We start from the raw sequence: 24,808 nt of genomic DNA on the forward strand, positions 1-24,808 counted from the left end.
AAAGCCAATTAAAAGATATCCCTAATTAAAAAATATCGGTAAAACAGAGAGACTCCAGCATCACCTTAATAGTATCTTAATAAAAACGATCATATCTTATATCTCCGCGTCACTTCTAACTGCGTGGTGATTCCCTATCCAGTAAGCAGGAGCCTGTCCGTTTACACAAGACGTTTTGTAGACGTGTCTATAAGACGTCTATTAAACGCGTCTAAAAAGAGTCAAATCGACATCTATTTAGATGCGAAATTCGATCTACTTTAGACGTATCGAATAGACATCTATTATACGTCTATTCGACTTCACGTTTCTCCCTGGGAAGTTGATTGGATATACGCATGGCTCTTACCAATCGACTTTCAACTTTTCTGTCAGAGCAGAATTTTCGTATACGTTCCTTCTTCAAATAAATTCAATAATCGGGGCCCCAGAATCGAGACAATAGGCTTATTTTCTCTTCCTACACTAGTGAACTAGGGCAATAAATTTTAGTAAGACAAGCATATTTTCTCTCATTCCAGCTTACTGCACTAGTTCACCAGGAACAGAAAACAAACCTATTGATAAATGCTTACAGCGCATTCTCATGTGACATTGACTTCCAGTGCCCAATATCGGAATATTTTTGTCCAATCAAGAATGGTGCGCGCGACCAGCACACAATCTATTGAACAGATATAAAAGGTAATAGGGAACTGAAGTAACGATAAAAGTAACGGCTGAATTCGTTGCCGTTACTGTAAAAATGTAACGACGTTACCGTTACCGTTACAGACATAAGAAGTAACGATCGTTACCGAAAAAAAAAAAACGAAAATGGTAACGGCGTTACAAGTAACGCGTCACTTCCCAGCCCTGTACAAATGTAATATCATTTCGAGTCTTGTAGATCATGCAATTTTATTATATGACAGTAGATTTCAGGACTCAAATATTTCTATTGTAAAGAATATTTTATTCAATATCTCGAACCCTGCCACCGCGACCGGCGAGCTAGTCCCCGAGGAACACGATTAGGGATCGTTTGATTGTAGACCGGGACTTAAAAGAGAAGAAGATGAGGAGGAAGAGCCATTATATGCAGACAATTAATTATTGTTGAATTGTCATTAAATCGTGATAGGCGAATATTATTTTGACCTAAGACGTTTCAGGAGTCCTGATACAACCTGATACACCGTTTATTCAAATTTCAGTATAATATGCAGCATATCAGAAAAATTTAGAGACAGATATTGCACACAGATATTGTTACTTGCGTCATATGTGTACGTGTGTGTATGTATGCACGTGTGTGACAATTGCGCAAATGTATATTTAACTAATCTAAAATTTAAGGAAGAGATAATCTTCAAAAGCTCGAAATTGAATCGCGACCTAGCGAGAAATGACCCGTCAATCGATGCCGAAACGATGCTGAATCGGCATTGTTTCGACGAATCATTTTTCACTGGGGATAGATGACGAGAGCTTCGCACAATCGCACAAGTATTACAAAATGAAGCGAAAGCAAAGACCGACACGTTTCGCAAATTGATATTTCACACATACACGCCGTTCTTCCTCCAAAAAAAGTCTCGTGGAATCGAAATTAATCGTCGACGCACATTAAATTAATTTTCTCTCACCGATACTTTCTTAAATAGCGACGAGCAGCTTGAATATCTATACGTCTCGAATCGTTAATTATTCATCGCTCGGGGGGCGCGAGTAACTTGTGAAACACTTCAGGATCAATCGACGAATCGAAGGGGAAGATTAATGAAAAATATAATGGCCGACGGGTAGAATAAAAATCGGTTCTAAGTGCAAGTGAAACTGTTCTTAATCGTAAGCACATGACGTTTGCTACACTAATACTACGCACGATGTTTCATGATATGTCGTTACATATACACCTTCACGCACTCCCTACGTTCATGAATTCTCTTCTCTCCCTCTTGAGAGTTTGTCTGTCTTTTTTTTGCTGTTCCCCGAGAAAAGAGATTACAATAATACTTACATTCCTATCTTTATACAGACTTCTCACACGATCCCTACGAGGACAGTAAAACTGACTTCGACATCGTGTTAGAAGATCTCTGCGCCACAACAGCATCGTTTACTTACTTTATATCTTTATATACTTCATATCGTTTATATACTCAATATCTTCAGATAAATTGCGGGGTGGGGTACTTTGATCTTCGAGAAATACTGAGTTTAAAGCATACAGAACCAAGTACCACTACGACAATCCAATGAAGAAACGGTCCGTGAAGTCTAATCGGATAGGTGTCCAAGATACCAACATGACTCGACAACGTAACTTGCGTTAAACGTACGAATAATAAATAATAAATCTGTCACGAGAGACCGCTTTAACGCGCACATGTGAACTAGCGACACCATCCAGAAGTGTAATAGCAGATTAACTACGATTATATTCTATTATTTTCATGGTACGAATCTAATTATATAATATATGTATGTATATATAGAGTAACGTTACTGCTAACATACACGATACGTAAGTACACAATCAAATATTCATCGTACATTACATTATATATATATACTATATATATGTATATAGTTGCGACTATATATAATTTATAATACAAATACGCACACGCGTGTCCATAGTGTCTTCTTGAATCGGTTACTACGTGCGTAAGACATTTTATTTCAGTCTTTGTAACATCGTATAATCTGGCTGTCCACAAAACATCGATGTGTATGGATTACCGACACAAGAAATATCACCTATGGCGTTTTACGCTCCTCCCGGTATCTCACAAATCGTACTTCATCGAGAAGATGGCGAGTTCGTTCTCTCAAATGAGGGCGAGTTTCTGGAGACTCGCAAAAAAAAATAGGATTGCCAAAATTGTCAACGACATTCTCCCCGTTAGTCGAAACTTCATTGTCGATTAATGTACGGTTTGCGAAGTACTCTACGTATGTGGTATACGTATAATTCTTTTGCAGAGGTATTCCCGGAATATTTGAGTTAGAAGAGTAGAGATACAATTGCATACTTCTATCTGTCTTGTGCCTCGATTAATAGCAAGCCGCACGGCGAAAGCGCGCATGAAGTAGAAGGCGATTCTCGTATTCCCTTGCCGCGGTAGTAGATAAAATCGTGCTGCTACAATCTTTATATGTATATATATTTTACTACCAATTTTTTCGTTTTCCTTTTTCAACAGTATTATACAATTGTCACAACATATACCTTATACATACGATAAAAGTATTTAATAGATAGAGCTCGTTTAATACAGATCCTAAGAAGAAGTTAATGCGGATAGTCGTAACGTGGATTGTAAATAACGATCAACAATCTGTTTGAAAACAGAAAACAAGTGTGAACAGTAGAGTCTATGCCTAAGAGCGTGTAGAGTATTTACAGGTGACACACAAGTTATCTCTTTAATTAATTTAGTTCGTACACGTACTTCTTTAAACTATCACCGACGAGATCAATGGATCCGTTACGATACTTATATTTGTCGTATCAAACCTTGCAGGCCTCCTAGTTTTCTTGTATATTCATTTTCTACTCTCGGTTTCCGTCCCGATTTGGATACGTCTCGCCTAGATGAAACCTCACGATCCGTTAAATCGTGTATGTTACATTTTCTTAACGACTACCACCGTTTTTCTTCTTTTTTTTAGGTGCATTTGAATGGTTTCTTTCAAAGTGAGTGCGTCGTAGCTATTTCGCTGTAGTGCAAACACCAATTGCTACTTGCATGTCTTTCTGCGAAACACAACGTACTTATAAATCTATAACACATATGATAAAACAATTATATGGTAACACAATATAAATAACTTGCTTCTGCCTTTGTACAAACGTCGTTAAAAGTACGGCTTAATGAAGAATCGATAATCCTTTGAGGACTCAAACACGATAAAAATCTAGAAAAAATTAACAGCGCGCTAAAAACCTCTATGACATTTCTCTGATACCTATATATCCTTTAATATTTAGTAACTATACATATATGGAACGATATTCTGCGTATTTTGAGAAATAAATATTTGCGAGCCTGATAAGAGAGCACGTCGCCTCGTGGCGCTTAACACGGTTCTCACGTCCAAAACGACTAGTCCGAACTAGTAAATTCGACAGACTGACAAGTCACTTTTCCTTCTTAATCGTACATACGGGAAGGTAAAAAGAACCATCGGGCAGAAACAGAAGTCGCGCAGGGCATCAGGAAACTTTCGATAGGCACTTTCGATTAATTTGGATTTAGTCTTACCACTAATTCCCTGATACCCTAGACTCGTGAACGTCCATTTAGAGAGTCAGAAGGAAGCAGCGAACAGTATACTGAAAGAAAGAAATGGATCGCGGGACGAGCAAGTCAGAGGGGGACGGCGATAAGGCTGTCGTCAAGATTTTCGTAAACCTACCGAACGGGGTGTCAGCAGCGTCGGTTCACTTCTCCCTTTTCGCTCGTCCGCGGACATTTTATCACATCGTACATCTCGACACATACCGTACAACGGCGGCGTAAAGGCGACCGCACGCACGTCCATATGCACGCACGCACGTACGCGTGTCACGTCTCCACGTGCAACGCACGCACGTATACGTAGGTAGGAAGGCGCGTGAGTCCTGAACGATACATTTCTTTGGTCAAATTCGAGGTCAATTTTCTCGCGGCCCGCACCAACGATTATTTCAATTACAAAAGATCGCCGTTAACGTTCGCGCCTCAAAATATTAGAGATCCACGACGTACCGGCCGCGGAAAAACTTGACGCCCTAAAGTTAAAGACTTCAAGTACAATCACCCGAGTTGCAAAGTTCATTTAATCTTATTATATGTACTACGGGTGGCTTTGCACGTGGACTCCTATGCACGCATACGTACCTATCTGTATGGATATTTATATTTACGTCTACTATTTGTTCAATAATGTCTTCTCGAGCGTTCACATTTCGGTATATCGCAGTCGTGGGGAACAACCCGCGGCATCGACAGATCGAGTCGTTACCAGTCGTAGTCGTGTTGATGAAAGGGATTGGTGCATGGTTGTTGGGCGTGTAGTTGGATAGTTGGTTTTACGACATCGAATTCCCTACCAACCACTTCACTGTAGATCTATCAAACAGGGAAAGTACATGTCAGCAATTTTCACGACGTAACGCAATACCGTTGGGATTATATTAATTTGTTCTCATAGCAAAGTATAAATAGGATTTCTTGTTCAGCGAGTGTGTGGCCTCTCGTGGAAGATGCGAGCAATAAAGCCGACAGCGTCTCCCCTCCGTGTTTCATTTTGTCTGTTTGTTTGTCTATTACTTTTTTTTTCTCTTATCCCGAGTGAAATATTGCGTCCCCTCTTTGCCGGACGTTTTAATGAGAATGGTATTACTGAACCTGGAAGCTCCTACGAATATACTCGTCCTCCCCTTTGCCAGTCATACCATAATTATATCCACCATCGCCGCCACCTCCGCCGTTTAAGAATGGGTTCGTTGGGTTGCCAGGGCCTGCGAGTTGGTAACAAATTAAGGAATTAGACGACAAAGCAATAGAAACAGTCAAGTTCAAAGTAATCGGTCTAGAGGCGATGGTACCACTCGCTTCGCTCATGGAAAAAGAGATTTTTGCCTTTCTCACTGGAATAACTTCTCACCTCCATTAGCACCGGGTACAGCGAGATTTCCACCAGCGGTTTGATAAGTCGCCCCGTAGCCAGCATCTTGATTAGCCAGTTCGTGCAAGCGGGTGGAACTCAGGGCACGTGGTATAGCGTTGCTCGGTACACCATGCGGTGCCAAATGGGTAGCCTCGGCCACCTGATGCGGGTCTTCCGTCTGTGGCAGCTCGGATACGAAGCCGGTATCCTTTCTGTAGAAATTGATGAACACGAAGACGGCTAGGACAATGAGGCAGATGAGACCGTACGCTCGGAAAGTCGCAGTTGTACCTACGCAAATATATATCGGCGCTCAACAATCGCTGTACGACGAACATTGTTATAAATTGATACGCCATTATTGTGTGATAGACATTTTACAGATGCTTGAACAATGTGTGAAAAGGCCACACGCAAGTCTGAGGCCGCTTGGAGCCCAAATCAATATATTTGCAACGAGCTGTATATTATTTCAGCTCGAGACATTGAATGTTAATTAACGGCTTACCGTAAGCTGCGACGAACATGCCGCCAATTACCGCACCGCAGCCTCTTCCGAGGCCATGATGGAATCCCTGAAGAACACCCTGCGCGCTCGAACGCAACTGCGGCGGCGTATTATGAGCGATGTAACTGCAGCATGCCGCCCACACTGCCGCGTGCGTGATGCCCTGAATGAATTCGAAGGGTAGTACCCACCATGGATTTTTCAGCCAAGATATGTAAAGGAAACGGAGCACATTTCCGCCCAGGCCCAGACACAGTACCTGAAATACGCGTTTTAATTATCAACAGAGGGTGGAAGATAAGAGAGGCGTTCGGTGTACTTTTTTCTCATTTCTTGTTGTACGAAACTGATATCGCAGCAAGCTGCAGATGCAAAATTAATAAATACGTGAAAAATATATTAAATAAGTGTCACGATTAATAAACGTCCTTTAAGAAAAGTTTTTCTAATCTGTAAAAAAATCATAGTTCCAAAGTGTGTAGTTTTTAATTGACATTTAATTAGCCATAATTAATAGTTTGCTTACCTTGACGTGCCCCATCTGTCGAATAAGTTTGAAGCTGAAGAAATACGCGAAGATCTCGGAAATGTGATTGATCACAGACGCAACGCCGAAGAGGGTCGGCGAACCACCGTAATCCTGAAGATGCCAGAATAGGAAAGTGAAGATCAACCCGATGCCAAATCCCATGAACCACGCAACGAAAAGGAACGATGCGCATTTTACATCCTTGAATTGCTTCAACACCGTCACCCACTCCGGTATTTCCTTCAACGTTTGGGCGAACATCTTGGTCTAAGATCAGGAAATCATTAAAGCGTGAGGTTACTCGTGATGCTAATAGTTTATAAGATTTCTTTACATAATAGAGCAAATACACACACACACACACACGCGATCGATAAACAGATAAACTGGAAAAGCATATCGTTTTCACCTCTGTTTCACTTGGTTTATTAATAAGTGTAACATAAACGCAATAAGAGCTTTTTATTTATAAACGTCTTGATAAAAAAATAGATACAGACCTTCCCTTCGGGAGGCGGAGGCTTAGGATCTACAGCGGCGGAAGAATCCTGAAGCCCAGGCAGATTAAGTTGCTGAGATAACTGACTTTGCAGTTGCTCCTCCCGCGTTGGCTCGGCTGGAGGCTTCGCCACTTCCTACATGTGAAATATAATTAATAAAACTTCACAAAAACCCACAGAGATTTAAAACTCTTTTTTTTAGCGATTACTCGCTTAAAAATTCTGATTGTAAAAGAAGAAAGTTTACAAAGCCTGCCATACATGGAGAAATATCTACGAAAACTACGTTTCGATGCTGGTTTTTTTGTTATTACAATTTTGAAATAGCAGTACTTTATCATGGATACCGAAATGGACTTACCGGCTCAGCGGGAGCAACCTCATACTTGAAATTAATTTGCGTTGCTGTTATCAACGCCGCACCCATTAAGACGCTGAATATTGCAAAACAAATGGTGTAATTTTTCTCTCTCTCTTCGGGCCTGCAGGGATGATCCGGAAACGCGGTGCTATGATCGAGAGCAATTCCAACGAAGAACATGGCCAAGCCCCATCCGAGACTTCCAAACATGCGTTGATGGCCATATCTGGTGGTTGAAATTTATCAACTTTATAATCACCATATATAAAGTCTTAGAGTTGGACGAGCAATTGGACGAGTTTATTTGAGATAAGTTTTTAGTTTTTCAAATTTGAAATTAGCTTCTCGAAAGTAAACGAGGAGGTAAAATTGCCTCATTGTTCTTCAATGGTAAAACTGATTGTATTACCTATCAGCGTCTTCACCGAGTAAAGTGATAACAGCTGAGTCGGCTAACGTTATGGCAGGTGCCGAAAAAAATTCACCGACTACTACCAACAATAGCAGAAGGAAGAAAGTTTTTTGAATATCCTAAAATCACATTCAGTCAATTAAATCATTATTTTTCTGTCTGCAAAAATCTTTTTTCTTACTACATTAAATAATTATACCCATGTCTTTATTTTACAGATGCAAATTTCGTCGTTTCTCAAGGACTGCACAATAAAATCGACCGGGCTTGTGACTTACCGGCAATCTATAGACTATGGAACTGAAAAGCGGCTTCACCCATTCCTTGTTCTCTTTCTCGTTGTAATTCGCGGCATAAACAACCGACATAGGTGACAACTGAGCAGATTTGGAGCCGTGGAACATTCTTATGCTCCTGCGACTCCTCGTCAACGTTACATCCATATTTCTTTCGCTTTCCTCATCATTGTCGTCGATTTTGATCATGTCATCCTCATCCGAGAACGCTTGTCTCCTATTCGCGTCTCGTTTTACCATTATCTTCTCCGGTGGTGGCTTCACGCGCGTTTTGGTGCGAACGTAAGCCTTCTTCGGGACTGTTCTGTCATCGATCGGCTCATTCTACAAAACGAACACATTTTATTAATGTACGTACAATTTATGTAATATTCAACAAGAATACAAGCTAGGAAATATCGGAAATTTTATAATTAAATCAATCATAACTTTTTTTTAGTGGACTGCGCAATTTTTGCTGGTAGAATCTGATAGCGAATTCAGATATGTACGCGCTTTATTACTGTCGTATATTAAATGCTTGTACCTTCATGAATCGTTTGTACTCCGACACATCGGCTGGACGATTTTGCTTTTGCAACATTTCGAAATCGATCCCCGTTGCATCGTCAATATTGCTTTCGGACAGCGACGTGTATCCAAGATCTCCTACATCGCCCTTATCTGTGACGGATGTCTGTCTCCTGACTCTATTATTTTTCAGATCGTACACAGTAGAACCGCCGTCATCGAAGTCTCTAACACCGTTTCCCTCAATATCGTAAGATCCGAATACACTAAATTCCCTCGGTTTCTTCATGTAATCGAGTATCTCGTTGTCGTCCGTACTTCGCCGTAATCTTTCGAAGACGACGTTGGACGCGACCTCCAGATACTCCTCTTTATTCTCGGGGTAATACAATTCATCCAGGTCGGTCGATCTTTTCACAATTCTTTGTTCCCCGTTGGACGCCTCGAGATAAAGGGAATCATTTATTCTGACCATGCACGAGGTGGGCGGAGGCTGAACGAAGCCCAACGGTAGAGTGAAGATGATCCAGCAAGAAAGGGAAGCCAATAGAAGGAGTTTGCCTTTTTGCCATCTAGGAACAAGTGAAAAGAAATATAAAAGTTCACTCGCTGTTTCAGCTTTCTTCATCTTTGAGTGTGAATATTTTCAAGAAAGAATCGAAAGAAGTCGCCGGTCAAGTGGCTTGCTGCTTACAGCTTCAGTTTTTCCGCGTGTCCCTGGCCTTATTACGATCTGGATAGCCGAGTGATAAGAACACTTGCTCGACGCGTGAAAACCCTCACGGATTTCGTAAGTTTTTGTTTACGGAGGAAAGTCTAATTCTACAAATATTGTTTTTCATCATCGCATACATTGTTTTTTTATCAGTCGAGGAATCGAATTTATTTTTTGGAAGTGTCAATTATAAAAATTTTTTAACTTTCAGCAGGTATCGCTGGCTTTATTAAAAATGACTTTAGTAAACAAATACTTTTTAACTAAAAACATACACATACGTATCGTCGGAGAGATAACAGCATTAGCCGTCGTTTGAGCGAAATTTTATTATCTCGCGCTGATCTGCTGTTTTATATAAGTTTTTTAACTCTTTATCGCATGACAAAATATATAAAAGATTTACAATTTATCCACATCTGTTGCGTATAGAGCAAAGTTCACGCGTGACAAACATCGGCCTGCGGACGTTAAATTCTTAAAAACGACCTCAAGTTGACAAAACAACTTTCTTAGCTCGCACTTATCTTCAATCTGAATTATCGCAAAACAATCTCCACTATTATCTTTTCTGCGAGATAACGCATCCTAGTGTCATAGTCCAGCGTCTACGATCTTTCGGTGGCGATTTAAGGACGTACGTATACGTGGTAGGAAGGAAACGCGGCCTCACCTGTCGGCCAGGGAGCCCCAGAAAGGAGCGCTCAGGAACTCGATGAACGGCCTGAGACCGATAAGAAGGCCGCATTGACCCGCGTTCATGCCCATCTGCTTGAAGTACACCCCCATAAGCGGGAAGAGGGAGCCGAAGGCCGAGTAGAAGAAAAAGTAGAAGGTCTTGACGGTGAGGAGCTCCTGGTCGACGGCGCCGAAGAGGTACTCGAGGATGTCGCTCTTACCGCGAATCTTGTGCGTGGCCTCCTTCGCCTGGGGGTACATGCTGGGATCGACCTCACCCTCGGCCTGCGGGTCCACCATCGGCCTGACGGCGCCCGGCATCTGGGGGAGGACTCTGCCCGACGACTGGGCGTCCTGCGACACACCGTAGTCGTAATCCTCGTGTCCATAGTTCTGCATGATTCCGATTCTCGCTTACGCGCCGAACACCTAAGCGCTCGCCCTCGACCGTGCGTATCTCAGCTCCCAGCCAGCGGATGGAGCGCGCAACCCCCGTTACATTTGCGCAACGGACAGGACCCGGTTCCACCGCGTCGAGCAGCCGTTCCACTCTTTTCGCCGAGCCTCCGCGGATTGAACTCGCCAATTATATCGACTGTCAAACCGGTGCTCGGTTCTCCTTCGCGGTCGAATCGATGTCGGGCTGTATGGGGCAGCTTTGCTTCCAAAATCAATAAACACCCTACTGCGCCGGCGTAACTTTTACCCTCTTGCTACCACTGCCGACGTGATATTGTCTCAATGCCATATCGACGTGGAGCTAGTCTTTCGGCGGATACTATTTTTGCTTCTCTTCCCGGTTTCATTGTTCTACGATCTGTCATCCCTGTCTCGCTTCCCCCCCCCCCCTCGATCGCATTTTCGACAGCAGTTCAAACCCCTAGACAAGACAAATCTAATTCTAAAGACCGACCAACGCGAACTAATTTTTATCCGTCGAGAAAAATCGTCGTCATTGCAACTTTCTAATACACAACGTACACCATTGTAGCGAAAGCAGAAATTAAAAAAATGTATTCGATCGAGATTATGTGAAATTCAAGAGACACTCTTGGCCTCTCGTCGATTTGTTCTTCCACAGGAAAATCCGTCGGAAGCCTTTCTTTATCAATTGCCAACTAGGAAGTTATTGAAACCGCTGCTGAAGAAACATTGATTTCAAATTTGTCAAAGGATCTGTCATTAAAATTAGCGCGAGTTGTGCATCACCTTATAATCTTCCGAAACTATAACTAGAAGTGTATTTAAAGTATAAATATATAGTGCATGTGTGTGCGCGCGCCTGTGTGGACAGAACTGAAGACAGCGATTGTTTATTGTAAGAAATAAATAATAGTCGCTTTATTGCGTCGTCGTAACATTTCATAAATATGGTTTTGAGATTAAATAGTTAACAGTATCTTATGTACAGTGTGCCGTGCGTAACTTTTGGTATTGGTATGCGGGCATTTCCGCGGTTTTCAAATAGCTTTGGGAATCAGGTCCATGCGTGACTGCGCCGAAGAAGCTGCGGTTGACGATCGCGCGGGCTTAGGCGGTCCTTGGAACATGCAGGTTTTCGCTGTCTTCAGAAGACGGCCGTTGTTCGCGGTTCGCCAGTAAACCGTGCGAACCGCCTGCCTTCCAGCGACGTAGCTAACGGCACCACCAACCAGCATCTGTGAATAAATCGTCTCGTTAGGCGCATTTTTTTTAATACGACGAATAATACAGATAACATGCTGCGTCAAAGAGAGGACAAATGTTTGCAGAAGAGAAAATAAGGAATAATTTCACTGATATAAATGATTCTTTGTTGGGAAGTTTTCTGCGGTGCATTAGTTCGTGAGCGCAATGAGGATAGCGACGTGTCCGAAATAAGAAAACGCTGAATCGTCGCAAGTACGAAAATCTTGAATAATATTTTTCGAAGCTGAAGCGACTCGAAAACGCCTGAAAGTTACGAAAGTCTTGAACGTGTTAACAATCTTAAAAGTTTTAAACGTTTTTGAAATATTCTTCTTCTTTCACAGTTCGCAGCGTTATTTTAATTTACTCGGTTTTATTCACGAACGTAAACCCATTGAGATTTTCAGGTGAAAGAAAGTTTTCTAAAACTTTTGAGACTTTTAGGATTCTCAATACTCTGTTTTCAATGATATTTGAAGCAATTCAATATTCTTGCGAATTGCTGGAAATCTTTTGGAAAGAGGATTCAAACATCCATTACAAGAAAGAGACAAAGAGGCAAAGAAACGTTTGAGTGTTCTTTCCTGCCACCTGAGCGAATATAAAAGGAGCAACGTTTTCTTTGTCTCGCGGGATATTTGAAGCAAGCGGCTATATTCAATGAGGGTCTAACAAAACAAGTTCTATGATTTTCACAATGAACGTTTGTTAAAAGAATACTCTATGTTCCTTGCAAAGTCGACGTTTCTGCACGGAGAGAATTTTCTCTCAAAATTCGTCCTGAACATCATGTAATCGCGGGACAACACGACATTTCGAAGAACTGCACGAGAGCTTTCGAAACTTCACCATACATTTTACTGGTAAAATTTCAAAAAACTCACAAAATTCTTCGAAATGTCCCGTGATTTTCAGGACGAATTTTACGAGACAGTTCTCTCTCCGCGTACAGATTGGTTGAGGCTCCAAAATTAGCTGCGAGATGAAATAGACCTTACCTTGTGTCTGTGCGGTAAGATATATACTGCGAGTATTGACTAGATCGTTGAAATGCAACTTGATAGCTTTCGTGGGATATCAAGAGCCGTTGTGCCGCGCTACGCTCTTATTTGTGCCTCATTTGGCCGCGCAGAGGTGAGAACCAGTACTGATGCTCGAGTCGCGCCGGGCCCGGTAATTTATACGATAAATACAACGTCACCCGTCGCCGCGATAAGGGATCTCACGCGTCATTCACACGACAATTATTGCTGTCTCCGCCGGCAGGGTGGGGGGAAGGTTTTTGTCCCACCCTCCCCCCCCCCCGCCCTCCGCCCCCCGCGGGCGGACAAGGAGAGGTTTGTGCGATACTCGCGGGGCGCGCGTGTCTCGAGGGTCCTTATCAACTTTTAAGCAGAACTGATAAGCCCCGTGCGCAGCGCTGACGCATATTCGCGGGCAAAGAGCCCGCGGCGGCACGGAACTATGGACTATGTAACATACATCGTCGTACTTGCTGCACGATCAGCAAAATTGACGCTATAGTGCGTTAACTATACGTTAACGGCTTGACGTAAAGTCGTCGCGAAGAGATAATGCCGGGAGACGCGGTTTGTAACAATAAACAAACCGTGTGCGTCGCTCCGTATCGCATCCGCATCGGTCGTCGACTTATCGCTACCTAACCAGACGCGCTGCAACGACACAAAGAATAATTGAGAAAAAAAATAGGGGAGAAATTTCGTAATTTTGTTGTATACTTTTATCGCGTACCTTTTCGATCTTACGCACGCATTTAAAATATAGGATCGCCGAGTCGGCAAAATGTTAGCGGATCGGCAGCAGATTTATCAGAAGCCAAAACCAGAGGCCATCTGTGTCCGCATTTGGCTTTTGTTTTGTCAACAGAGTCCGTAAGGCATACGCTGTCAACAGATTGTCGGCAGAAATCGAACAGGTCCAGTTGTGTGAGCAGATTTTATTGTATTTCTGATGCTGACGCGCCGGCAACGTGTCGAATGTATCAGTTCCTGCGTGCAATCTGCAGCCTTTCGGTCTTCAAAATTTGTGGTGGGCATTTGACGAAATCTATTCTGGCAGACTTGGCTATCTGGGCGGCAATTATAGTGAGGCTACCTATCGTGGAAATGTTCACAATTAATTGCAATCGGAATTGTTCAATTATTTCCCAGATTTCTATCGTGTATTTAAGGGAACGCGGAATAATTCTCCGATCGGAATCCATTCCGAACATTTCCATCCCAGTCAGAAATGACTCGAAAACCGACATCGATTCGATAGTGTTTCGACGTCGGTTTTCAAGTCATTTCTGACTGGGATGATAAACACTCAGATCTTATATTCAAGACCGCCTTGAATTCATCCAAAGATGCTGTATAGAACATTCATTGGCTACGGAGTATCAAAAGTTAACTTGAATACAAGACCCGAGTGTTTCAAGTATAAAAACGTTATGCTATGCGGTCCGCAACTTATCCTGGTATTATTTTAGGCGTAAAAACCATAATAGGTATATACATATAGTAGATCCACTCTTTGTCGGTCTCTTTGATCTTTGCGGTCTCGATCACGTGGTATCCCGCCATGCACTCGGGCAGGATCCAGCGATGTATGTGTGTGTGCAAAGCCACACTACCGCACATACAATTGTTCTCTTATTGGTCTGCCCAGAACAATGTCGGATGCGCAGAAAGGATCAACGCAAAACGAAACACACAATAGAGCGGACCTACTACAATAGTTAGACTACGATCTGACTATGACCGGCCCAGGAGATTCAAGATTCGAAGATACGTTTGCAAATTAAAATGACAAAATGAATCGCGCGGTTCTCGAAAAACAGGAAGCTCGCTCCACCTACTTCATTAGTGAAACGATTAATATTATATAACGCTGCCGAATTGCCGAGGCAAATCGGTAGATCGTGCGCGGGATAAGTTCCCTATCTCTTAATATAATTTCATTTGCCAAATGTCATTCAGATAATCAAATCTCAGGCGGCGTAAATCAATCGCGGCCTGACGAGAGCGTCGTGCAATAGTAGAAAATTTTCCACCGATGTTCATTAAGAACGAGTCGAGTAGATGCGCGTGTATCAGAATCTAAATATATCAAACGAGCCCGATAACAAACCGTATCTTTTTGCGATCGCGTTAAAAGCCAGTGTCTGCAGATACTGCATACCTGCAATTGCGAAATATCGCGATAGATATAACGTAGGTGCGACATGTAAGCCTCTGAAGTCCCACGGTATCTGACTTTTCCAGTTTATTCCATTTTCACGCCTTTGTAAATAAGACGTACAGTCGTGGCCAGAAAGGTTGTCCGACGTTGTACGATGAATTTCAGACAGACAGTCTATCATGCGAGAGATTATAGCTTTCGCTCACGGATATATGAGCAGCGACACATCATTGGAGCGAAGAAATGATATGCACGAATATCTGTGGAACGATACATACGAATATTCCGAAAACTTATTGTGTAAATCGTCGGACAACCTTTCTGACCATGACTGTATATGTCTGTTTTTCAAATCTCGTTGTTATCTTCTAGGCGAAGTTCAATTAATCTGCCACTCTGTTGTAACGTGATTTTTGCTCTTCTTTCGGTTTATCTAGGATGTTACAAAATTCTGCATCGTAGTCTCAGATATGTGCCAAACGTGTCGAAATAGACAAGGGGAGAAAATAGATGGTACAGTCGTGCGCTCCGATTTCCGAATATCGCTGCAGGCAGAGTTTTAATTCAGAGGCTTGACTGCAAGGTCGCAATTACGAGCCACGAGCTTCCTGGGTGGCTTTCGTCGAGTGGAAATTCCACATTGATAAAAACGAAGATCCGCGAGATTAAAGAGAACACGTCCGGTGTTTGGGGTGGGTGGGGGTCGCTGAAAATGTTTAAAAAAAGAGAAAAGTAATATCTTATCGATAATTTATGAATTGTTTTCTTCATCGCGCACGGAAGCTTGAGAAATTTCAAGAAGCTTGCGCGCAAAGATACGCATTTAAGATTACGTCGACGGAAATTTTGTACAGTAATGTCGCACTAACTGCGGCGACTGATACACGAGGCCCCGTTGTAAGATTGATATTGAAAAAAAAGAACTCCTTGCCGCGGGGTGGATACAGTGATGCAAACTCCGCTTCTTTTGCAGCACGCTGTGGTCGGAGAGGGGAAAAGTAGCGGAATTTGCACCACTGACGTCACCTCGCCTGACTGCGGAGTATAAGTAAATTGATTTAGTAATATCGTAACAAATTGCTTTTAAAGCCACAGTGCTGAGGTTGAGAAAGCCATGGAGAATCCAAGAATCTATAACGAAGGTAGCAACGTACAAAAGCGTAATGTATCATCTGTAATTGAAGAGTATAGTGAAGAGTTAATGAACGTAACTGGAAAGTGTATGGACCTTGGTTGCGGTCCCGGAAATATAACAAAAGATATTTTGTTGCCGTCTCTTGGCTCAAGTGCACACATAATTGGTAAAAGAATAATAACATGTAGAAATATGGCAAATTACTATTATAATTGAGGCATAAGTAATTATTTAATTGCACGATTGCGGTTTTATGAAGGCGTGGATATTTCGGAGCACATAGTCAAATATGCGAATGAAAAAAATAAAGTTGAAAAACGGCTCCATTACGAGATACTGAATGCTGAAACGAAAAGTTTACCTAAAAAATATATTTCTGAATTTGATCATATATTTTCATTTCGAAGTCTTCACTGGTGTAGTGACATTCGGTAAGCAAATATTATGTAAAATATTTACGATAAAATGTGTTTCAACTTTTTCGGTAAACAAGCTTCGTCATTAAACTTTTTAACCAAGTGCACATTCTTTTCTATAAAACAAATAGCACATTAGTGTGCAACAATTTTAGAATAGATCAATTAAATAAATTTACATGCACAATTTTATTTTACATTTTAACGTCGTGTTGTTGATCATAATATTTCATGAAATTTCTCTAACATAATAATATAATGTCAGAATTTGGAAAACAAGTAACAAATATAAAATATGAATTTATCGTATATTTATATGATAGCAAAAATCGTACGATTCTAAAGAATTTTAATAAGTATTTTAAACTAATATATTTATACAGTATTTATTATATACAGTTTTTAAAATTAATTGTCTTTATTTGATGTATCTAACAGACAAGCTGTTACAAACATTTATCAAATGCTACAACCCAATGGATTCACACTTTTGCAAATAGTAGTAGCTCAGAATTATTTTGAAATTATTCAGAGGTTGGTACGAGACATCCGCTTTGCGCAATATATACCGGTAATTATATTTTAAATTACATATATTAATAGTTGATTTGTATTTTATGTTATATAATTATTTTTTACTTATTTTGCTGCTTTGTAACATTGGCACTATAAATTATTAATTGTTATTTTTTGTTTATGTAGGAGGAGATAAAAAACATTTTAATGTATCAAGAATTCAATCGTACCCGTAAAGGATTCAAAGAATTACTTCAAAGTGTAGGATTTACTGTTCATCATTGCAGTCATCGGTATGAAATCGATTTTGAAGAAAACTCTGGACTGTTCCTAGGTAAGTCACATTGAAAATATGCAAAAAATAATTTTACTTTAAGGAATTATTAATTCGTTAACTAATTTATTTATATCACTTTTTATTAAAATTATGTTAACTATGTTAAAAATATCAACATTTTTGTAATCCTCTATACGTTAATTTTAAACTTGTGTGTGACATGTATGATATTTAAAAGGTACGCTGTTATCCATCACGCACTTTCTCCAAGATATGCCGCAAGATCTAGTGGATCAATTCAAGGATGCAGTTAAATATGAATATATGAAAAAAAATAATTATAAAAGAGTGCATAATAATGAGGAACTTACAATACATTTACATGAAGTGCTACTAATTTATGCACAAAAGACATAGTATATAATTAATATAAAATTGCATGACGACCCATGGCTGGCAAATTCTAATTAAAGAAATTCATTGCAAAAAATATTACTTTAGCCAGGGTTTGAACCCGGACCTCCGTACACTCTAGGCGGGCGTCTCAACCAATTCGACCACCACTGCACCGAGGCATATGCCTCGGTATATGTATATACATATACTAAGGTAATATATTTCGCAATGAATTTCTTTAATTTGAATTTGCTAGCCGTGGGTCGTCATGCAATTTTCTACATTGGATAATCAATTACTGGCGTTAAATAATTCTTTACGTAATATAAAATTGTTTAAACATATGTGCAATCGTAGATTAATAAATTTGGCAAATAATAGAAAACCTTGTAGCACCGTATTAACACTTATAATTAATAAATAGTTATTACTTAATTAATGATTAATAATTTATTATACATCTGTCATCTATTCGCATAAAAAATATGTATACTAGTGAGTGTTTGTAAATACCTTAAACTTTTTAATTTTGCAACATACCCCCACCCACACAAATTTAAAAAAATTGTAAAACTTTCTTGTTACCAGACAAAAGATTTTTTTTTTTTACGAAATCAAATACATGTATACGTCTCCTTACTCTTACTTCATGCTTCTGACATCGGACTTCTCACACAAAATTCTTGTTCTATCCAGACTTAGAAATTAACAACGATCTTGTAACTTAAATAAAATAAATTGTGCGATGAATTGTAATCTATTGTATAATCAATTTAATAAATTTTGTAACTGCGACTAGCATTATTAGTACTAGTACTAGTACATTTTATTGATTCCCCTTAGGGTTACAAGGCGTTTTTGAAGGAACGTGCCCAAACCTCTTATAACACCTCTCTCTATATCCATTTCGCTATGTGACGATCGAACGAAAAACCAGCAACGTTTTTGTTTGGTTTTGAACCCGGGTCTTCGGGTTACCAGACCAGCGCACAATCCTCTGCGCCACGATCGCCACACCGATCTTGTAACTTGAAAGACACAAATAGAAGGTAAAACACTGCCAAAATTTTCATATATTAATACGACTCCCTTCGCGATCCTATCCTTCTCTGGTCGGAGAAGCGTGACATGATCAGAATCTCCATCTCTCCCTTTCTAGTCGCTGCCGAGGAGCGTAGCGCAAACGGAATCTCCATCTATTTCTCTCTCAGAGAATAGCCACAAGTCTCCTCCTACCATTTTCCCTAAGATCCAAAAGAGGAGGTATCCGGTTTCAACTGAAATACCTCAAGTACCAAATTAAGAAAATATTAACCTCTGGTCAAGAACCATCCTCTCTCTTCTTCCAAGTAAACGAACTAGAATCTAGAATCGCGTATAAAACGCAAAGTACGGGAAATTAAAAAAACTCGTTCCATTCGATTTTAAGATAAATTATCCAGCTTTTACGAACATTCTGAAATCAGATACTCACTGTGAAGTTTACAAAATGCACTATCTTTCGGGACAAGAATAAAATCTATTATCTTTACTATTTTCGTTAGTGCTAATTTTCACGCAATCGAGTCCGATTCCCAATACCTAGCACTTAAATGTGTTGACCGAAAAATAAACGTAATGAATACTCTTGTCGAATCGTAACATATTTAACTCAAATCACTTCTGAAACCCAAAGTGCTACTATAGAAGACTTTAAAGAGTTTCCGCTGAACGAAAACAATATAGTTTTATCTTAAAGTACAATTTGTACTCAAAGAATGGTCGTAAAAACGCCATGAAAATACGTAACATGAAAAAAAGAATTTCAAACGAGAATGTTGAAAATAACACGATTGGAGAATTTCAGTCCTTTCGCGATATTAACCACGTTTATAAAGGGTGTTTCAATAAGAAGGAATGATGTTAAACGTGAATTAAAAATCGGTGGTGTACAAAAATGAAAATTTCTTTAATAGAACATGTTTGGTAGGCCATTACAATTAAGTATGGAAGATAATGTCCGCCAAACATGTTCTATTAAAGAAATTTTCATTTTTGTACACCACCGATTTTTAATTCACGTTTAACATCATTCCTTCTTATTTACATTAACTGTCCAGACTTTATTTCACAATAAATTGCTTTTTAGCATTAATTACTTTTTGAAATTTACTGGAACCTTGAAAGACGTAAAATTACGTTGCAGTATTAAGGATGTATTACCTATACAATCCCAGACAAAAGTGACTTCAATTTGAAATTGATGAAATTCTATGCTTTTATGTGCTCGTATCATGTAAAGGATTTAAATAATGCCAGTTAATGTGATATTTAGCACTACAAATGAATATATTTGCACAGTTTGCAAATTTTGTGATTATCAACAAAAAACTTTTGGACGTGAATTTCACCTGAAATCAACTGTAAGGAACGAAAAAATGTTGCATATATTAGCAATATTTAATTTATATTATTTATATTATTTATATCATTTATATTATTTATTATTTATTTTATTTATATTTTTAACTCGATAAAGAGTTAGTGAATCGTTAGCAATTTTTTTTAGAAACGTTGCTCACTATTTTATTTACTCACAAACAAAGTTTCAGAATATTGGCAATGCTGTTTCCATTTAATTTCGTTTATATAAGTAGGAATATGCTGCTTCTCCATAAGAACTCATGCAAAATTAAAAGTGGAATAACTCATGAACCGGTTAGAGAATCGGCTTCAGGTTTTGCACACGTGTACAGATAATAAATAGAAACAATCTATTAAAGTTTCAGGTTATTGTCAATGTTAGAATGTTAGCACCAGTACATCCTTAAGTTTTTATAGACTATTAAAATTCTTGGACGTCACGGATAAGCGCGAGGCGTACGACTGAGATTCACGTGACAATCACGTGCCGTTGGAAGTAAGTACGCTAGCACACGTGTGATCGTGATGCGCGATTAATTCCTGGTTTAATTCCGATAAGAAACTTGTGTGTACGCTGCGCCGTACGGTATCGGTCGGAAAGGTGTGACTTGATAAGAAAGAATTGATCTCGTAGGACTTTCAAGATGTGCCAGTAATATATTGAATTAAAAACCCAAATAAATCGATCGGTCTCTATTAGTTCCTTACAGCTAATTGTAGTTCTGTTTGAATAATACATATAAAAATTTATTAATTTGATAAATTTAATTGTAGCAAAAGGACATTTTATCTCTTATTTGAAAGATTTTATTAAAAGCTTATTAAGTTCTCACGCATTTTGGAGACTACCAATTTTATAAACATAGTATTAGTAAAATAGTCAAAAGTTAAAACGACTTTTGCTGGCAAGTAATTTTTATTTTAATAAATATTAAAATACTAGTGTAGTAATTAATTAATTGTTGTAATTAATTAATTAAATAAACTATAGTTAGTATATAAATACTAATACTAGAGTATTTTAATATTTATTAAAATAAAATTTACTTGTCAGCAAAAGTCGTTTTAACTCTTGACTATTTTTCTTTGATTACTGGCGACTTAACATTTCCAAACATTTATAGTATTAGTAATTATATTAATAATAACGTGTAACACATGTAACTGTTAAACGTGGAAAAATACTCCCGTGGAAAGTAGTCCCGCGGAAGGTTTTTATCCAGTCAGCGATAATTATCGTGTGTTCAACACAACGTTACTATATGGCAACGCTGGCTTAATATCTTCAATAAATATCATTAAACGTCTTACGTGTATGTCGTACGTGTGCCTCGAGATATTCAGAAAATACGATGACACACACACAATATATAAGACCACTTTTAACGATTTAATTTATCTTATAACGAAGCCGGAGTTGGTATCTGTTTACAAAAGTTCGCGATACTTCCTAGACGCAAAGTCTGCTCTTTACGCTCCGAGTCAAGAAGTGATCTCATTTAATTTCGCGAGAGATCAAAGATTCTGCAATAAAAAAGAAAAAGAACTCGACAAAATACTTATTCAGGAGCACTGAGCAAAACTTACTTGGACCTCATTACGGGAGGCTCTTAAGAAAAGAAGCTTAAGAAAAAAAAGCATTAACAAAGATACACTTCTCGTTTTGAGCGACGACAGATCGCGATACGATCTCGAAGATAGCATTTGTCTATGTGACTCTCTTTCTACTTGATATGTAGCTTCGCGGGGGGTAAGACCAGTGAGTATCGTTCGATACATTATCAGCTTGAATTGTGGGAAAGCCCTGCCACTTGAAATTAGAAAGATTACGAAGTTCAAGATGTCTGATTAGGCAATTTAAGTTATCGACGTGACACTTTTATCCAAAGTCATTTGACGGAGAGATTATCGAAGGTATTACATACACATATCTCTATTGGAATTTGTCTTAAAGTTAGAATATTCAGGTCAACATAAGAATTTTTAAGAATATAGAATCAATTAATTTCCCGCGGCACTCTTGCATTCACACGGAATAATTGCAACGTTTTGGAACTCAATTCAAGCTTTATTCACGCAATAATGGATCACAGAGGATTACAATCTCAAGACCAACAGCCAAACAGCTGCTTAAAACTCTTCTATTTACAAGTCGACCGCTCACGATCTGAGGAATCTTCCGCTTATTACATGTTGCGAAAGTGACCAAACCTGCTACGCAGCCGTGAACAGCGATGACGATTCCATAATCAAGTTTTCGTATATGTGATAAATACCGGGGGAAAGTCATATATCCAATTTTATCGAATTATATCAAAAATGTCAGATATAAAATTGCCATTTATAATTACGTCAAATCAGATGTGGTTAGACATAGTTAGATAAAACGTAATATAAACATCTTTTTCCCCGGGTACTTACAATACTAAATGACACACTCACAATACTAAATTGTTATTCGTCATATTTATTAATAAATGACATATACGAGGAAACATTATTACCTGCCGGTTTCCTCTTGTCTGTATGTTTAAAAATATTGTTTTCTTATTGTTCATTATGTATATAATTTACATAATGGTCAAGTATTTTTTAGTTGTTCGCACGTTTGGTATCACTTAATTCTATTCTTGTATTACTATGTTTATAAGATTTATTTCAAAAGGTTGTCAATTGTAAGTTGTTTTTCTATTTTTTTATACCTACGACTAGTACACAATTGTACATGTGTCTTTAAATTTTGCGTATTATTGTTTTCAGCGAATATAAGCTGCTTACAATGTACGCATTCTAAAGTATCTCGGTTTTTAATGCTAAAATGATCTTTTAATTTCGTCTGATTGTTAAGAAAAGTTATTTTATGCTTCACGTACACTAAATACCAAGGCTAAATTTTCTTGGAATCTTTGCGTTTCTCTTCAGTGGATCGTCCGTGTACGGGGCACTTGATCCACGTTGATCCACGTGCAAACGATCATACTGTTAGTTTTCAGAAGCATTAATTTTCCATACAGTTAATTCAATGTACAGCCGAACCTTCACACAAATCTTCAGCATAGATTAAAGGGCTCCCCCAAAAATATATATATTGAGCACCTTCGACATCAAAATTTATAACAAAAATACACATTTTGTTGTATACCGTTTATATAAAATTTACAACTGCATACACCTCAATACATTAATATTTAGCATTTAAAAATACGATGTATTTTTAGCACTAGTCATAATTGTTTAATATCAATTTCACTTTAAAGTTTTCTCGCGAACATCTCCGAAGGGTACCTTAGATATAGAAAACTTGTGGATTACGAAGATGTAAAGTCGAAAAGTGGCATTTCCAGAGGTGTCAACGGAGGTAAAGGATCAAGACACAGAGAATGTTGTTCCGATCTGATATCATCATTCGAATTGACAGACACCGCATAGAGACGCTCCGTCAGCTGACGCACTTCTTCCTCCTTCGCCTCTAGCTGGCTGAGTAAGCTCCCTACAAGCGACCGCAACTGGCTGTTAACGGTTCTGAGCTCTTCTATAACGGTACCTGTGTCCTTCGGATGTTTGAAACTCTTTTCCTCGGCGGTAGGTAGCTTGATATCTATCAGACTCAGAAGATTATCTTGCTCGTCGATAGTCTTGTATATGGCTTGGCGTAACGAACCGTCGAACTTGTCGTTTCTTGCGTCCGCGCAATTATCTCTTTCACTGTACCTAGCTGCATGCTTATTGAGAAGGTTTTTCTGATGATTTTCTAACGTCGTCTTGTATTCCTCGTATTGCGCTTGCTTCATTCTAGCGACGAATAGTTTCACACGATAATAAAAAGTTATACACATTTGCAGTTGCAATGTAAGACGACTAACATGCAAGATAAAAATATTACACGCACGTGACGTACCTGACAACAGCTGCCTGTCTCTTGTGATAGTCTCGTTGTAGATTGAGGGACTCCAACGTGACGAGCGAGTGGATCGGTGTCAAAAATTTTGACGTGTCCTGGGGAGACAAAGTAGACGCGTGCACATGGATGAGACTGGACTCGAGCTGCGCATGGGCCTCCGCTAGCAGATCAGCCACAGCTTCGTGACACTTGGCCGCCTCCTCGAACTTTCCCTCTCGCAACAACGCTTCTGCTCTCCTTTGCTTCTCATGCGCCTTGAATCGAGCTCACGAGTCAGACTTATTGATCGATTGATTCAGCACATAAGTAAAATACGTAGAAACAGTTGCTAATAAATTTCCTCATTGTTTATTCATTAAGATAACATGTATATTAAAGTGTTTCGTTGCTGGTACATTTCATTTCTGGCTCAAGGAAATACAATGTATCGATTACTCTCCTGAGAGATATCATAAACAATCATTATTTGTTACTCAACTTGTACAGTAACTGACACGCGATATAAAAATATATTATACAAACAATACAAAAATATATTACACGAAGAAAACAGGTCTCACCAGATTCAAGGCGGACGTCTCCATCACTAAAATCTGTGAAAAGCACTGACAGAGAATGTCCCTAGACACTATTACTGGGTCCGTTCCGAATTAGCTATACTTCTGGTTACAAAGTTGGTACCACTGTAACTAACTTGGGGTGCGTTCCGAATTAGCTATATTTCTGGTTACAAAGTTGATACCACTGTAAAAGCCCGCTGC

The 24,808-nt window shown here is 39.3% G+C and overlaps 3 protein-coding genes and 1 long non-coding RNA gene across 6 annotated transcripts; 2 read left to right on the plus strand and 2 right to left on the minus strand.

Moving 5' to 3' along the window:
• Nucleotides 1-1,133: 1,133 nt before the first annotated feature.
• LOC105558292 (major facilitator superfamily domain-containing protein 6) lies at nucleotides 1,134-10,981 on the minus strand. 2 transcript variants are annotated; one of them, XM_012005883.1, is made up of 11 exons: nucleotides 10,148-10,980; nucleotides 8,776-9,331; nucleotides 8,232-8,573; nucleotides 7,951-8,072; nucleotides 7,542-7,767; nucleotides 7,181-7,315; nucleotides 6,678-6,947; nucleotides 6,152-6,410; nucleotides 5,641-5,934; nucleotides 5,382-5,494; nucleotides 1,134-5,102 (listed from the first exon to the last, which is right to left on the minus strand). In XM_012005883.1, the coding sequence occupies exons 1-11, from the start codon at nucleotides 10,549-10,551 to the stop codon at nucleotides 4,992-4,994; spliced, it is 2,832 nt and encodes a 943-aa protein (XP_011861273.1). In that variant the 5' UTR covers nucleotides 10,552-10,980; the 3' UTR covers nucleotides 1,134-4,991. The 2 variants fall into 2 exon arrangements, with proteins under 2 accessions (XP_011861273.1, XP_011861274.1); XM_012005884.1 differs by having other exon boundaries at nucleotides 5,019-5,102; nucleotides 5,429-5,494; nucleotides 10,148-10,981.
• Nucleotides 10,982-16,020: 5,039 nt separating this feature from the next.
• LOC105558293 (NADH dehydrogenase [ubiquinone] 1 alpha subcomplex assembly factor 5-like) lies at nucleotides 16,021-18,536 on the plus strand. Of its 2 annotated transcripts, XM_012005886.1 has the most exons (6): nucleotides 16,021-16,304; nucleotides 16,398-16,569; nucleotides 16,993-17,125; nucleotides 17,257-17,404; nucleotides 17,586-17,651; nucleotides 18,012-18,536. In XM_012005886.1, the coding sequence occupies exons 1-6, from the start codon at nucleotides 16,118-16,120 to the stop codon at nucleotides 18,032-18,034; spliced, it is 729 nt and encodes a 242-aa protein (XP_011861276.1). In that variant the 5' UTR covers nucleotides 16,021-16,117; the 3' UTR covers nucleotides 18,035-18,536. The 2 variants fall into 2 exon arrangements, with proteins under 2 accessions (XP_011861276.1, XP_011861275.1); XM_012005885.1 differs by lacking the exon at nucleotides 18,012-18,536 and having other exon boundaries at nucleotides 17,586-17,828.
• A 2,842-nt stretch (nucleotides 18,537-21,378) lies between these two features.
• Nucleotides 21,379-23,512, plus strand: LOC105558295. The gene is made up of 2 exons (XR_001008656.1): nucleotides 21,379-22,060; nucleotides 22,213-23,512. It is a non-coding gene; the product is annotated as an uncharacterized LOC105558295 (long non-coding RNA).
• On the minus strand, nucleotides 22,598-24,695 carry LOC105558294 (nuclear receptor-binding factor 2-like). The gene is made up of 3 exons (XM_012005887.1): nucleotides 24,608-24,695; nucleotides 24,045-24,301; nucleotides 22,598-23,938 (listed from the first exon to the last, which is right to left on the minus strand). Exons 1-3 carry the CDS (start codon nucleotides 24,629-24,631, stop codon nucleotides 23,455-23,457), a joined length of 765 nt encoding a protein of 254 aa, XP_011861277.1. The 5' UTR covers nucleotides 24,632-24,695; the 3' UTR covers nucleotides 22,598-23,454.
• Nucleotides 24,696-24,808: the final 113 nt, after the last annotated feature.

This window comes from Vollenhovia emeryi, unplaced genomic scaffold, assembly GCF_000949405.1.
Source record: "Vollenhovia emeryi isolate VEMERY1.0 unplaced genomic scaffold, V.emery_V1.0 DF939357.1, whole genome shotgun sequence".
In the NCBI taxonomy this organism is placed as follows: domain Eukaryota; kingdom Metazoa; phylum Arthropoda; class Insecta; order Hymenoptera; family Formicidae; genus Vollenhovia; species Vollenhovia emeryi.

Coding starts and splice junctions, on each gene's coding strand:
- LOC105558294 (XM_012005887.1), bottom strand. CDS start 24,631: ATGGAGACGTCCGCCTTGAATCTG. Junction 24,302..24,607: donor AGACGTCCGCCTTGAATCTG/GTGAGACCTGTT, acceptor GCTCGATTCAAG/GCGCATGAGAAGCAAAGGAG. Junction 23,939..24,044: donor AGACAGGCAGCTGTTGTCAG/GTACGTCACGTG, acceptor ATTCGTCGCTAG/AATGAAGCAAGCGCAATACG.
- LOC105558293 (XM_012005885.1), top strand. CDS start 16,118: ATGGAGAATCCAAGAATCTATAACGAAGGTAGCAACGTACAAAAGCGT. Junction 16,305..16,397: donor CTCAAGTGCACACATAATTG/GTAAAAGAATAA, acceptor GGTTTTATGAAG/GCGTGGATATTTCGGAGCAC. Junction 16,570..16,992: donor CACTGGTGTAGTGACATTCG/GTAAGCAAATAT, acceptor TGTATCTAACAG/ACAAGCTGTTACAAACATTT.
- LOC105558292 (XM_012005883.1), bottom strand. CDS start 10,551: ATGCAGAACTATGGACACGAGGATTACGACTACGGTGTGTCGCAGGAC. Junction 9,332..10,147: donor TGGGGCTCCCTGGCCGACAG/GTGAGGCCGCGT, acceptor ACTTGTTCCTAG/ATGGCAAAAAGGCAAACTCC. Junction 7,316..7,541: donor AGGTTGCTCCCGCTGAGCCG/GTAAGTCCATTT, acceptor TTTCACATGTAG/GAAGTGGCGAAGCCTCCAGC.